At 43.5% G+C, this 13,579-nt stretch overlaps 1 protein-coding gene across 1 annotated transcript in view; it reads right to left on the reverse strand.

The window, feature by feature from the left end:
- Positions 1-13,334, reverse strand: part of PDIA4 (protein disulfide isomerase family A member 4) — an 89,321-nt gene extending 75,987 nt beyond the window's left edge. Inside the window, exons 1-2 of the mRNA XM_085607368.1 lie at positions 12,974-13,334; positions 1,376-1,562 (exon numbers count right to left, since the gene is read on the reverse strand). Coding sequence (XP_085463494.1) covers positions 1,376-1,562; positions 12,974-13,064 — 278 coding nt within the window. The 5' untranslated portion in view covers positions 13,065-13,334. The remainder of the gene's footprint in view (positions 1-1,375; positions 1,563-12,973) is intronic.
- Positions 13,335-13,579: the final 245 nt, after the last annotated feature.

Below are 13,579 nucleotides of genomic sequence, written 5' to 3' on the forward strand. Positions count from 1 at the left end.
TTGAAAGCCTAACTACATTAAAGATATGATTTAGAAACTGGTACATAGGTAGTGTAAATTGAGATGGAAGCTTGTTGTTGTGATAGAATTAGGATTTACAATTCAGACATTAGTGGATGGGGTGGTGGGAGGATGAAAACGAGAATGAAAATTGCTTCAAAAGTTATTTGAAGAGGATCTTATTTACAATGCAAATAAACAGTAATGGGTACAATAAAGTACATGCAGCCACAAGACCTTTTTTAAATTGCAGGTTGAAAATGAAGTAGCATATTTATGTCACGAATACCTCAACTGCGGTCAAAAATGGGGAAGAGGTTATAACCAGTACCTCAAAAAGCTGTGGGTGAACATTATTTATAATTAATCAATTTGCTTCACCATAGGATATGAAGGAGCACAGATATGTGCAGTTATAATAAATAGGGAGGACATTGATAAGGCGATGACACTCTTGTATGAATGGGAAAATGGTATCAGATGGGAGTTAAAACTACAGACAGCACAAGTTTAAGCCCACATGTTTTGGAATCATTTTGCGGTTTGTCAACCCCATGGAGATGCTTTGCTGGATGCAGGAGTACACTGAAAATCAGAGGGAGATAAGACTGGCCAGCCTGTTGTATAAGAAGCATGGTTATTATTACTATATTTGCCTTCTCCTGGAACAATGAACTTATTCAATGAAATGTTGACAGAATGTGGAGATTATCACTAGTGAAGACAAGACATACATGCAATTTAATTTGTGACTATTAAAGTAATGCACACCTTCTGTTGTTGTATTTAATGAGTTATCAGGCCAGAAATATCAGGTGACATACAAAATGATACCCAATAGTGCATGGACTACGGCTATTTCTTTTCGGAAATGGATGAGGTAGCACTCCTGAAGGATTAAGCTGGAAATATGATGGATAAACTAAACCACCAGTGACATTCTGAATGTTATCTTGAGAATATACAATAAAATAAATGTTAATTGGTGACAATCCACATGCACCATGAGTGATTAAGACTTTTTAACTGATGTATGCAATTTCCCATTTGATGGATTAAGTAGCACACGTTTAAGTTAATACACATCTTCCCAGTTTCCTATGTATGTTTTTTAACTTGTCAATGACCAATTAGAGGCCACTGGCTGCATCCCACAGAGGCTTCAGGGTAGGCCAAGACAAAACATTTACAATCCTACCAGTTCCTGCACTACTCTCAGCACAGTCAACCTCTGGCTACTGGTTGGTCACAAAGCTTTGGAAGTATTAGCATGTTACCTTTCTGTTGGTGTCATACAAGTAAAACTGAATTTGAGCAATTTATGTTATAGAAATTAAAACATGAATATTGACAATCCTGGATATTTTGAACCTACCATGGTGCATAAAACTCCAACAGCACAGTGTCTTTGTCAGCAGTAAATGTATCAAAGTTTGCATCAGTGAGAACAGAGACACCATTTTCTTCTTTCACTATGGAGTCATCTTCATCGTCATCGTCATCATCCTCATCATCATCATCGTCATCGTCATCGTCTGAAACGCCTTCTTTTGGGTTGGACTCTGAAATTACAAAAAAAAATATATTATAAAAACAAATGACTTACAAAGTAGTTATGGGCGCTTTATCTCAGATATTCTGTATGATTAAAGCACACATCACGGGTAAGATGTTGTCCTGAAGAATAGATCAGGCACTGTCTACCTAAAGAGAAGATTCCAAACAGCATTTCAAACCGTCAAACAACAAAGTGTACTTAAGGGAGTTTGATATCAGTAATTTTGGAAAACCATGAAGGTGTATTAAAATATTAGAGTGCAAAATATAGTCAACCTCAAATCAGCCATACGACAGAGAAATCATCTAATTAGGATCCAACAATGAGCAAAATCTGAAAAATAGTTGAGATTCAAAATGTTAAAGCAAATTAATAAGAGACAGCATCCCTAGTAGAGACCAAAAAAAAAAAAAAACTTACGTGGATCTGGTTCACCCCTAAAATGATGTCTTTATACGGACAAATTCGTAACAGAAAGCAATGAAAATCGGAGAGTCAGCATGGGATGAGCAAATGTAACAATACAATATCAAATTATAACAGCATTATAAAACGTCATAATTCCACCATCCTAGCACTAACCCCCATAAATAAATAATTAGGAGTCCCTTCTGACCCAATGTCAAATGTATCAGAGCCAATCTAGTTACATAAACAAGAGGTAAAAATAAAAAAATAATTAAACATTATTATTATGAAGCAGTCACACAACTGAAAGATTGGGCCGAGGCCTAGTTAGCATAGGCAAGAAAAACAGTTCTGTACATCATAGCATTATAGTTTCAATTGCAAAAAGTTCATGTTAATAAATACTTATAATTATATTCAGAAATTAGCTACAGACAAACCACTCAGTGGCACCGCCAACAAGGTGACGACAATTAATACCCAGTAGAATTTCAATCTGTTTTTCGCTATTTATAGCAAACTTTCTTCCAAAATTATTCAGTACAACACAGAAGGCAGCAGCAGATCAAAGTCCCTTCAAGGAAGAAAACAAGTACATCAAGGCAGAAACAATTAAAGCTTCCGGTGAACACAAACACCACTGGTCACTTTTCTCACACAGCCGGTGTGTACGTTTACAAGACAGTCAAACAAATCCAGTACAAGCAACAGCGTGACATCCCCCATACATAGATCAAGTACATCACAGAAAGAAGCAGTGCCCTCACAGACCAGGACAGTTGTTGCCCTGGCAGCAGAAGTGCAAGCATCCCACAGATTACAGGCACAGTTCAATATTTGGTTCAAACACAAAACACACTCCCAGAATGCAAACTACTCTCAAACATAAACAAGCATCGGCAACAGGTTTTGCATTTACGCAAGTTTGAGCTATTGGCATTGTAAATGACAATGCCTTTTATTTAGATTTTGTTTTTTTAAATATGAATAAAAAGCATTGTTGTTTACAATGCAAATAGCTTAAACTCTCGCAAATGCGAGACCTATTGCATGCCAAATGCTTGAAGGCATTGCTGAGTTACCCCCTCCTGTCTCCCACTGGCCCTGAAGAGCTCCCCATTTGCTAAGAGTTGAATAAACAAACCGGTGGTCACAACTGCGCTCGAGTGGCCCTCCTGCATTAATCGAAACTCATTAAAGAAAATAGTGCTTACAGACTAAAGAAGACGTACCGTGTAACAAACGAAGTATAACGGCCAGTCCTCATGGGCGGTTACAAATGAAGACAAGGTGGTACTAGGGAGGGACTAACAAGCCTAATAACGAATCAGAAGTCAGCATTTACGAAGGACAATGACACAACCCAATGACAAATAGGAGAGTGGGCGGGGCTTCAAGTACATACTCCAATACAGCATGGCTAGCAGAGTAGTGCATGCGCTGCCCAGGCTCGACCTAAAAAGGAAAACTTTTTCACCGCATGATTTTGGTTATCAGTATCTATATATTCCCTTCAGTAACGGTTAAAGGATTTCTCTGCTCACAATTCCTTTACACAAATTCAAAAAAGCATAGACTAATGCCACTGTAATGCTATCTTCAGTTATCATACTTGTTGGCAACATTTCCTGTATAATTTTTGCATGCTTTGTTTTAGCAATGGTTGCATTTCTAAATAGCGGTCTCTAAAGAGGCATCTACTGACAAGCTGAATCAGCATCTTCAGTGAAGCGTCCAAACACAGCTACCCACCGACTGTATCCAGTCGGTTCACATGAGCTTCAATCCTTCTTCAGTCTTCCTCCACACTTCCACAGTGCTGACCGACAGTCTTCGCCGAGATTACAGGTCCACTGTAACTGAACACCCTCCATGACACAATCATAAAACGTAACATAAACAGTCAGGGTGTCGCAGTCCTACAGAACCCAAATGTAGAAGACAGAACTGATAAGGGCAGAGCCTTTTGGCATCCCGTAACAATAACCCCATACGACATCCATTTGAGGACCTCCCCCCCCCCACCGACAATACCACCTTACCCTGCTCAACCATCACCACTTTCTCTCTCCAATCCTTTCTAGCAATGGGGCTTGCATCAGCCATTGAAAAAAACATTGTGCATCAACCCAGAGCAAACAGGGTGAAGCATGGGCCACATTTAAGGATCTTTTGTCGGAATGGTGGCATCTTTAGGTTAGCCACCAATGCTCAATGTGTAAAAGAATGACTGCTGTTAACCAAAGTGCTCAGAAGTGGTCAGTGCTACTAAATATCGACGAGCCAAATAAAAGGCTGTGTAGTTTTGAATCCACCTAATGCCACTTTAATTGGCAATCAGACACTTTCTGCCCTTTTAGTTCACTCCTGTAGGTTCCTGCGTTCTCCCTTTGTAACAGTTGTTCCGTCTTTACCTCCTTCGTTCATGTTTTTCCCTCTCTTGCTCTCGGGAAACGACTGATAAGGAAAAATAAATGCCGGCCTTCAAAAATAAGTGCCGGTGGGATACATTGACTTTATTTAAGGATTGCTAAACACATTATCTTATATTTGCGTTTGAAGCACAATACTATGCAAGAGAAACCACTAATCATAACCCAGTCAATGGCAGAAATATCTCTAGGGATCTTTTATACCTCATCAGGTGCTGGCGGTTCAGCTGTAAAAGAATACTGCACCAGTGATTACCAGCAATTACCTACCTGTGGAGCGGTCAGACCCCTTGGGAGACGTGCATGTTAGACAACACGTACAATCTTATTTGATGCTATAATTGCCACCTGTAACAGTATTTATTCCCTTTGGAAGTGCAAAGTGGCGGACCTACGATGCAGCAGTTTTACAAGTGATCGATGTTCATCCACCAGAGTTTGCCTTTAAAACCACCTTACCACTGACGTTTGTGTGCAGAAATTTATTAGGTCATGCATCAGACAAATTTGTTAGTTTACATGAAAGTTTACAGATGTGCTATTTCTCGTATTACTGCACGTTTTGTACCGCGGGGAACACTAAGGATTTCTAAAATGTGATGCCTCTCCTCTTGGAAAGCAATTTTTTCAACATTATGTCAGTTTCCTCCCGCAGCCACCGTCCCAAATGGATTGCTTGCTCTGAAAACTAAGTTGGTTAATAGCCTGCATTGAATCACTTGCTCTGAAAACCAGGTAGATATAGACACAAGGTGCTATGTATAATCTTTTCTTGTTATGATGCCTCCTCATCACTACAAGCCTCACCTTTACCTGCTCTTCGTAAAAAAGCACAGTGTGTAGTATCTCATCACATGTTTTTTCTCTCAACCATTACTCACGGACTAACATGGCACTAGGCATGGCGTTGGAAAAAAGAAGTTGATCACAGAAAGAAAAAAAAAAAAAAAAAAAAAACACTGCTGGGTCCATTAAGGACCAGCGAACATAAAAGGCTCAAGACATAGGCTTAGAAAAAAAAAGAAAAAAATCCATCCATTGAGCCAGCAGGTTTCCAAAAGTAAAATCTCGTTGACTCTGTCTTAGGAAAGCCAAAGCGAAAAGGGCTGTTGCTTTTGTATGCCCAACCCTGTTTAGAGTGGGCTTTCTTATGCAGATTGTTCCTACCCAAGTCTACCAGCTGAGCTATGCCAGTCCCAGGCATTACAACAACAAAAAAACCACACCATAGCAATGATCCTCACACCGTGGAAAAAAAAAACTCCATGGGTTTCAGAACCGTCGCTATTTTTTAAAAACAATTAAAAATCCCTTTAGTTTTAAAACTGACATTTCCATATCGGATTTAAAAGGTCATGGCCCACCACTGTGGTGACAGCTCACACTACCTTTAAAGTTTTAAAACACCCAATTTGCCACATCTCTGGAGATAAAAGTTTTTCTTCCACTATTTCGACTTGTGAATTTGCCCACAAGTCGTGATTTCAAGATGGTGGAATTAAAAATAAACTAATGCTTTTTACCAACAAATCACATTACTCAAAAATTTGAATTTGATTGACAAACTAAAAATTTTAAATTGTGATTTCAAGTGCACAAAATATACTGGACAGGATTTTCATTTAACACATACTTATTTGCAAAAGATGCCGGACGGATTGCAACGAGACCACAAAAAAGCATAAGAGTTAGATAAGCCCGGTTCACCTCGCCTAACTTTCATTTAAATGTGTCCCTGCTGATTTTGCTGTAGGTCCAAAGATCGTATTACCTACAGGAAGCAACATTATCAAGTTAGAAGTTGAAGAAAATCTTCAGGACCAAGTGGCTGAATTAAACATTTGCGAGGATTTGTGGACAGCCAAAATTAATTAAGTAACGTCTGCATTGTTTAGTTAATGTCCATAGACGTCTGAGAACATAATTTATTGGTTTTTAGTGGGGGGGGGGGGGGGGGGGTAAAGGGGAGGGATGGGGGCTGTGCTATAAATACACACGTTAGTCCCTCTACCCCAAAATGCTCCCCAAGGCAAAATCTGACCAACATTTGGGGAGCATACTTTCATTTGGCGGCAGCTTCAAAACACGAAGGAGCTTGTGCAAAGAAAACGATACCTAAAAATTATGCGATGCGTATGAAAATAAGTACACCGTTTTACAGTATGTGACCACTTTGAAACACGCTAAACTACAACAAATCTGCAGAAGTGGCTTATATTTGCAAACACTGCAATTCTATGTCAGGACAGGAGGCTCCGATTATGCTTTCTCATTTCTTTACTAGAAATGCTCAGCAGCCAAAACACAGTATAAGAAAAAACTACAATACCCATGAACACCAGGGTATGACGTATAACCATAGAGTCCATTGTCTATATAAACCAACATAGCAAGTACAACATCCTCTTTCTTTGCTGCTCCGCAGCCAGTTAAGTGCTTTTGCCTTTGTTTATTACGTTTTTATTGTTACATTGTTGCAGCTTTGTTTTATTTCTTATACGCTGCCACGCTTATGTTTCAGCGCGCATTGTTGTCATGGTGACGCTGTCACCGTTATCGGCGCTGTTGTTTTGTGTCCTTCGCTCGCCGCGTGTGTAATTACGAGTGCGGGGAGCGTGTGGTTCACCTCCCGTTACCGGGCGCGTTGCGCCTGCGTATTTGTTTCTGTGGAGAGGGAGTAAGGGGCTCGGAGACTCGCGCTGGTGCTGCGAGAGCTCCGTTTTGTGTAAATACTGGACGGCCGTTACCGCGCATGCGCGGCGGCCATATTTGTTGTTGACAACAGGTGTCTCGCCTGTCAGAATCGACGCTACGCGCCGAGAGCCCACTGCTTCAGTATTTCTCCCCTAATTACGCCCATTTCTTGCAAATTCAGAGGTTTTGGGCTGTATAATTGTGCATAGGCTTTGCCTAGAGTGCTAGCTTTTGTTTACAGCAAGCCCTCCCTCCACATTTGAATTTTATTTACTTGAAGTGTTTAGTTTTATCTACACTTCGGCTTGCTGTGGGGTTTTTCACTCCCCCTTGCATTGTGCCTTTGGCCACTATTGATTTGTTTGTGTGGGCTTTGACTACTGTTACACTTTGTGTCAGTATGGCAGAATACTATGATGAAGAGGATTATTATTATGAGGAAGATCCTTCAGAATCTTTAGAGCAGGACTTGGTGGAAGCTCTTGATCAAGGGGTCCAGCACTCCGTGAATAAGGCGCTTGTGCGCGCAATAAATCCTCTGAAGCGACATTTGTCTCTGTATGCACAGCAACAAGGTTGGTTACCGTCCCGTGCGTCAAAGTCCCCTGTCAATCCTCACAAGGTTGATTTTCAACGATTGGCTAAGTCGCTGTCTTCGGACACGTCTTCTATTGCAGGGGCGGCTGGGACTTCTTCTTCTTTTTCGTCCTTCCATGATCCCGACGGTGATGATGCTTCCTCACCTGAATTTGAACCACCTCCTCGGAAGAGGGCTCGCAAAGAGCATTTTGTTGACGCGCCTTCCACTCCACCCATTCTTACATTTGAACCTTTAGAGATTATGCATCCCCATTCCACTTCCTGGCTACCTTCCCCAGCGGTGGCGGATTACGTCCAATCCCACATTCGCCAGCCCTTTCCTCAAGATGCCCGGGCACGTATGAGATCTGAATGTCCCCGTCCTGATCTAGCAGATCATTTGGCCGACACTCCGGAGGTTGACCCTACCATGGTCACCTACCTGAAAAAGTATGCACGAGACCCTAAAAAGGGTTTGGATAGATCTTGGCGGTCCTGCCAGGATAAACTTCTAGATTTATTGGGCCCACTCACGAAGATGTTGGATTTGGGTGTTCTTGCCAAGGAATCATCGGCTCTGGTCAACCCAGATGAACTCATTCAATGGGCTCAGAGAGCCATATGTCAATTGGGTAATGCCAATTGTGCGCTTTCTTGCGAAAGACGCCGCTCCATCCTTCTTCGCCTGGATCCCAGGTTAGCGGAGCTCTCCTCTTCTGAGGCCGGTCCCTTGGCTCAGGGGCTTTTATTTGGACAACCATTCCTCAAAGAACTTTCAAGTTTTGTGGCCACTTTCAGTGGCCTTGACAAAGCCCAGGCTTCGCTGAAGCGAGCGTTTCGGCCGGTTTTCGCTAAGGCCGGACGTCTCAGGGGACGTTCGTTCGGCCGCGGATCACAGCAAAATTCTCAACGAGGATTTCAGTCCCACAGTGGAGGCGGACAGGATCCCGGTTTCTCCACCCGTTCAAACTTCTATCCTTCCCGCAAGGGAAGGGGACAATTCCGGAAGGGTCGCTTCGGAGGACAACAAGGAGGTCATCACGACTCCAATACGTCAGGTGAGAGTGATTCCTTTTTCCAATGTGGTTTTGGGGGGAAGGCTCCAGTTTTTTCTACACAATTGGCAACTAATCTCCAGCGATGCCTGGATTCTCGAAACTGTTCAGGGCTACAAAATAGAATTTTATCAGCCCGTACCTCAACTTCTCCTTCCTACCCCGTTGACCTTTTCTCTTCAGGATCAGGAGATCATCTCCTCGGAGATCGCTTCTCTTCTCGCGAAAGGGGCTATTATTCAAACTACCCGCCACCCCAGAGGGTTTGTAAGTTCGGTGTTTCTAGTTCCGAAACGAGGGGGCGGTTCTCGCCTCGTCCTCAATCTAAAGGAGTTCAACGGCGGAGTGGTTTACCGACATTTCAAGATGGAAGGGATCCATCTTTTGCGAGATCTTCTCCGAGCGGGAGATTGGATGGTTCGTCTCGATCTCAAAGACGCCTATCTGTCAGTCCCAATCTTCAAGCCACATCGGCGTTTTCTTCAGTTCCAGTGGCAAGGGAGCTGGTTCGAATACCAGGTCCTTCCGTTCGGCCTCTCGTCGGCCCCATGGTGCTTCACAAAACTTCTGAAGCCAGTGGTGGAACATTTACGCGCGCGGGGTCTCCGCCTGATTGTTTATCTGGACGACATTCTGATCTTGGCGGACTGTCCTCACAAATTGACCCTGCAACTCAATTGGACGATCGATCTTCTCCAATCATTAGGGTTTCTAGTGAATCCTCAAAAATCTGTCCTCCTTCCTTCACAGGTGATGGAGTTTCTGGGTTTCCAGGTCAATTCACTCACCTGTCAACTTCTGTTGCCCTCTCAGAAGATTTGTTATATCAAACGGGAGTTGGTGTCGATTATCTCCAAACGGATTGTGTCATTGAGATCTATAGCTCGTGTAGTCGGTCTATTAGCGTCCTCAATTCAAGCGATCTTTCCAGGTCCTCTGCATTACAGGGCATTACAACGGCTGAAGATCCGTCATCTTCAGCAGGGTCTTCGCTATTCCGATCAGATTCCTCTATCAGACGAGGCCAGATGCGAGATGCAGTGGTGGCTGGACCACATGGAGGCCTGGAATGGTCGAGCCCTGTTCGGATCCTCTCCGGAGATAGTGATAGAGTCAGATGCCAGTCGGTGGGGCTGGGGAGCCCGGTGCGGCCCGATTTCAACGGGGGGTCGTTGGTCGCCGCAGGAATTGTCTCTTCACATCAATTGTCTGGAACTCCTGGCGGGTTCCTTTGCGATTCGTTGTCTCACACCTATTCAGGCCAATTGTTGCATTCTTCTCCGCATGGACAATGTGTCCGCGGTTCGTTATGTCAACAAGTTGGGCGGCACGAGGTCCAAATTGTTAGCGGAGATCGCCAAAGATTTTTGGCACTATTGTCTGCAAAGGAAGATCACTGTTATTGCAGAATATCTTCCGGGCCGCAACAATCTGATTGCGGATTGGCATTCACGTCACCTTCGGGATTTCAGCGATTGGAGACTTCACCCCCGCATCTTTCGTTCCCTCAGTCGATTTTGGGGGCAGAGTCACATAGATCTCTTTGCCTCTCGCCTCAACGCGCAACTTCCCCGATTCTTCAGTTGGAGACCGGATCCGGAGGCTCTGGCCACGGACGCATTTCTCCAGACCTGGCCTGCCCAGCTGTGCTATGCCTTTCCTCCATTCATGATGATTCCGAGAGTCCTAGCTCGAACAAAGCGATTTCAATCAGAGCTGATTCTGATTGCTCCTCTGTGGAGGGCTCAGGCTTGGTTCCCGGTTCTTCTGGAAATGTGTTGTGCGGTGCCGATCCTTCTTCCCCAGAAGTGGAATTTGTTGCTGGACCCTCTAGGGAATCCGCATCCCCTAATCCAGTCAGGCTCTCTCCGTCTTCTGGCTTGGCGACTTTCGGGGACCGTTGGTCGGTCCCAGGCCTTTCAAGCGACGCTTGCAAATTTATCAGCGAGTCCTGGGCACCCAACACTCACAAACGCTACGCAGGTTCTTGGAAGCGATGGTGTGATTGGTGTGTTCAACGGGAAGCTGATCCCGCTTCAGCGGATGTCTCTCTAATTATTAATTTTTTGGCGTCTCTTGCCTCTTCAGGCTTAGCTTATCGGACCGTTAACAATTTCCGTTCGGCCATTTCGGCAGGCCATTCTCCTCTTGACGGTAAACCTGCTGGGGAGCACCCTTTGATTACTAAATTGCTCAAGGGTATTCGCCTAACGACTCCCCCGTGTCCTAAATATTCATCTTTATGGGACGTTTCCATTGTCCTGAACTTTTTGGACGCTTGGCCTCCCAACCCTTTGCTTTCCCGCAAACAGCTGTCAGCCAAACTGACCATGTTACTTTGCCTGGTCTCGTGCAGACGAGTCTCTGATGTTCGGGCCTTAGATTTGGCTGGTCGTTGTTTTACCCCTGAGGGTGTTACTTTTCGCATTTCTCGTCGTACCAAGACGAATACTTCAGTGATATCTTATCCTTCTTTTCCTCTCCGTCCCAATCTTTGTGTGGTCCAATGTCTCAAAGATTATGAGGTAAGTACTGCTTCTTTACGTTCTGATTTACAGGGTCAACTGTTGATTGCTTTGCAGAAGCCCTTTCGTCCTGTTACCCCGGCTACGTTAGCTCGTTGGGTGCGCTGGCTTATGTCAGAAGCAGGCATTGATGTATCTATTTTTGGGGCGCATTCTGCACGGGGTGCTATGGCTTCTAAAGCTTTTTCCTTGGGTGTGACTTTGTCTGACATTATGAAGGCCGCAGATTGGTCTTCTGATTCCATGTTTAAGGCTTTTTATTATAAACCTATTGATCATGTTGCTTCAGTAGTGGTGGATAAGCTTTGAACAAGCATAATCGGAGCCTCCTGTCCTGACATAGAATTAAAAATTTGCTAACATTCGTGACAAGAATTTTCAATTCTATTAAGGACAAGGAGGCGAGGATTATCCCACCCATTATGTTCCTTCTCATGTATTAATTTGCATTTGCACAGATGTTCGCATATGTATTATGTACCTTCTGCTGTTATATATTTCTCTGATATTCTCCCCCCCCTTGCTACATTTTTTCTTATATTGGATGTATTTTACGGCAGTCTGTCTCTTTTCAGGTTCTGACCCGAAGTGACACTCTTACTGCATCTTTTGGTTTCCTCTGCATCCGATGGCGTCTGGCTACCAGAATCCTGTCGCCCTCCAGGGATGTGCGTTCTGCCTTACAGTCTCCTGCGATCTTTGCTGGTGATCCCTCCTGTTGGTCGTTGTGACTCTTCATCTGTTTCTTCTACTTTTGGAACTGTTCTCCTCACCAAAGAAAGAGGATGTTGTACTTGCTATGTTGGTTTATATAGACAATGGACTCTATGGTTATACGTCATACCCTGGTGTTCATGGGTATTGTAGTTTTTTCTTATACTGTGTTTTGGCTGCTGAGCATTTCTAGTAAAGAAATGAGAAAGCATAATCCTCGCCTCCTTGTCCTTAATAGAATTGAAAATTCTTGTCACGAATGTTAGCAAATTTTTAATTCAATTGGCTGAAGAAAAAAAAAAATGAAAAAACGGATCTCCATTTGTAGGGGCCTATTAAAGAACACTTCAATTTTCACTGGCGTAGCTGCGCACACAAGAGTTCCTCCTGTAGTAGAAATGCGCAGAACAAAAAAAAAAAGTTTGGGTGTGTGACCCTACACTGTGCATCAAGAGCAACATCATGAAAGCGAATGGTGCTCATTCCAGTCTTGTGATCACTCCAGTGAATCCATAAAAAGTTACACCTCTGAGAGAGGTAGAAAAAACTGTCAAAGTACCACTAACCTGGCCAGTGGCAAACCACAGGTATGGAAAATGGCAACAAACATATTTAAGGAGGATGCTACAGGACAGTGAACAATATCACTGATGTTAACTTTTTAAAGAGGGAGCTACTTACCAAGAAATGCAGTTTAAACATCTATTTCAAACTGTGACATGAGCAAGGTTTTTTTTAAATGTCAGAAGAGAGTAAGACAACAAAAAAATAAGCATGGGCCCCCAAGGAAGCGCAGCCCATATTCACAAATTCAAATGAAACACTCTTAGGAACACGCTACTTTAGTAGATGGTTGCAGATTACTTATACAAATTAAAGCATAGAACACATGGGGAATGAATATGTGATCTTTGGTGCGCAAACGTCAATCGACTACGCCACAAGGGTGAAAAGTGCCATTTGTATCAAACGGCCAACGCGAACAAGACCTTAACAACAATTTCTCACCTTCTTCTGCTTCTTCCTCGCAACGGGCAAGAGTGGCCAGGTGTGCCAACCCCAGGAGCAGCAGCAATAACCATGCCTTCCTCGGAAACATAGCCGGTCGTCTTGTGCAAGAGTCCAAGCGACAGAAATCGTACGTGGGGTGTCCCACCTCTTCTGCAATTCAGTTCCAAAACGACCTATCCTATCTCTGCGCCCACACCCCTTTACCCCCAAACAACCAAGGCCGGAGAAGGGTAGCTGCGCAAAATCAGCCTCTATTAATGTCCCTGGATGTAGGTAGTCCGGCTTCGGTAACCAATCACACTCCCCGAAAAGCCACAGGGCTGTCTCGCACATTACAACGTATTCAAATTTAGACAGTAAATGGGCAGTACTTCGCTAGTCCCTAGGTGGCTCTGCCCACCAGCAGTGCGGGGAGCCGGCGGTAAAGACAACAACTGGGAGGCCATCTTGGACTGACGCAAGATTTGCTAGTAAGGTATGTAAAGAAAACATCCCAGTTTTAAAAAGGCCGAGAAAACATACAGTAAATTATCGTTAGCGTGTTATTACATTATGGTTATCGTAAACAATTGTATAAAGTCAATTTTACTAATGTACATTTTT

The sequence above is a fragment of the Triturus cristatus genome, chromosome 5_2, assembly GCF_964204655.1.
Source record: "Triturus cristatus chromosome 5_2, aTriCri1.1, whole genome shotgun sequence".
Lineage (NCBI taxonomy): Eukaryota > Metazoa > Chordata > Amphibia > Caudata > Salamandridae > Triturus > Triturus cristatus.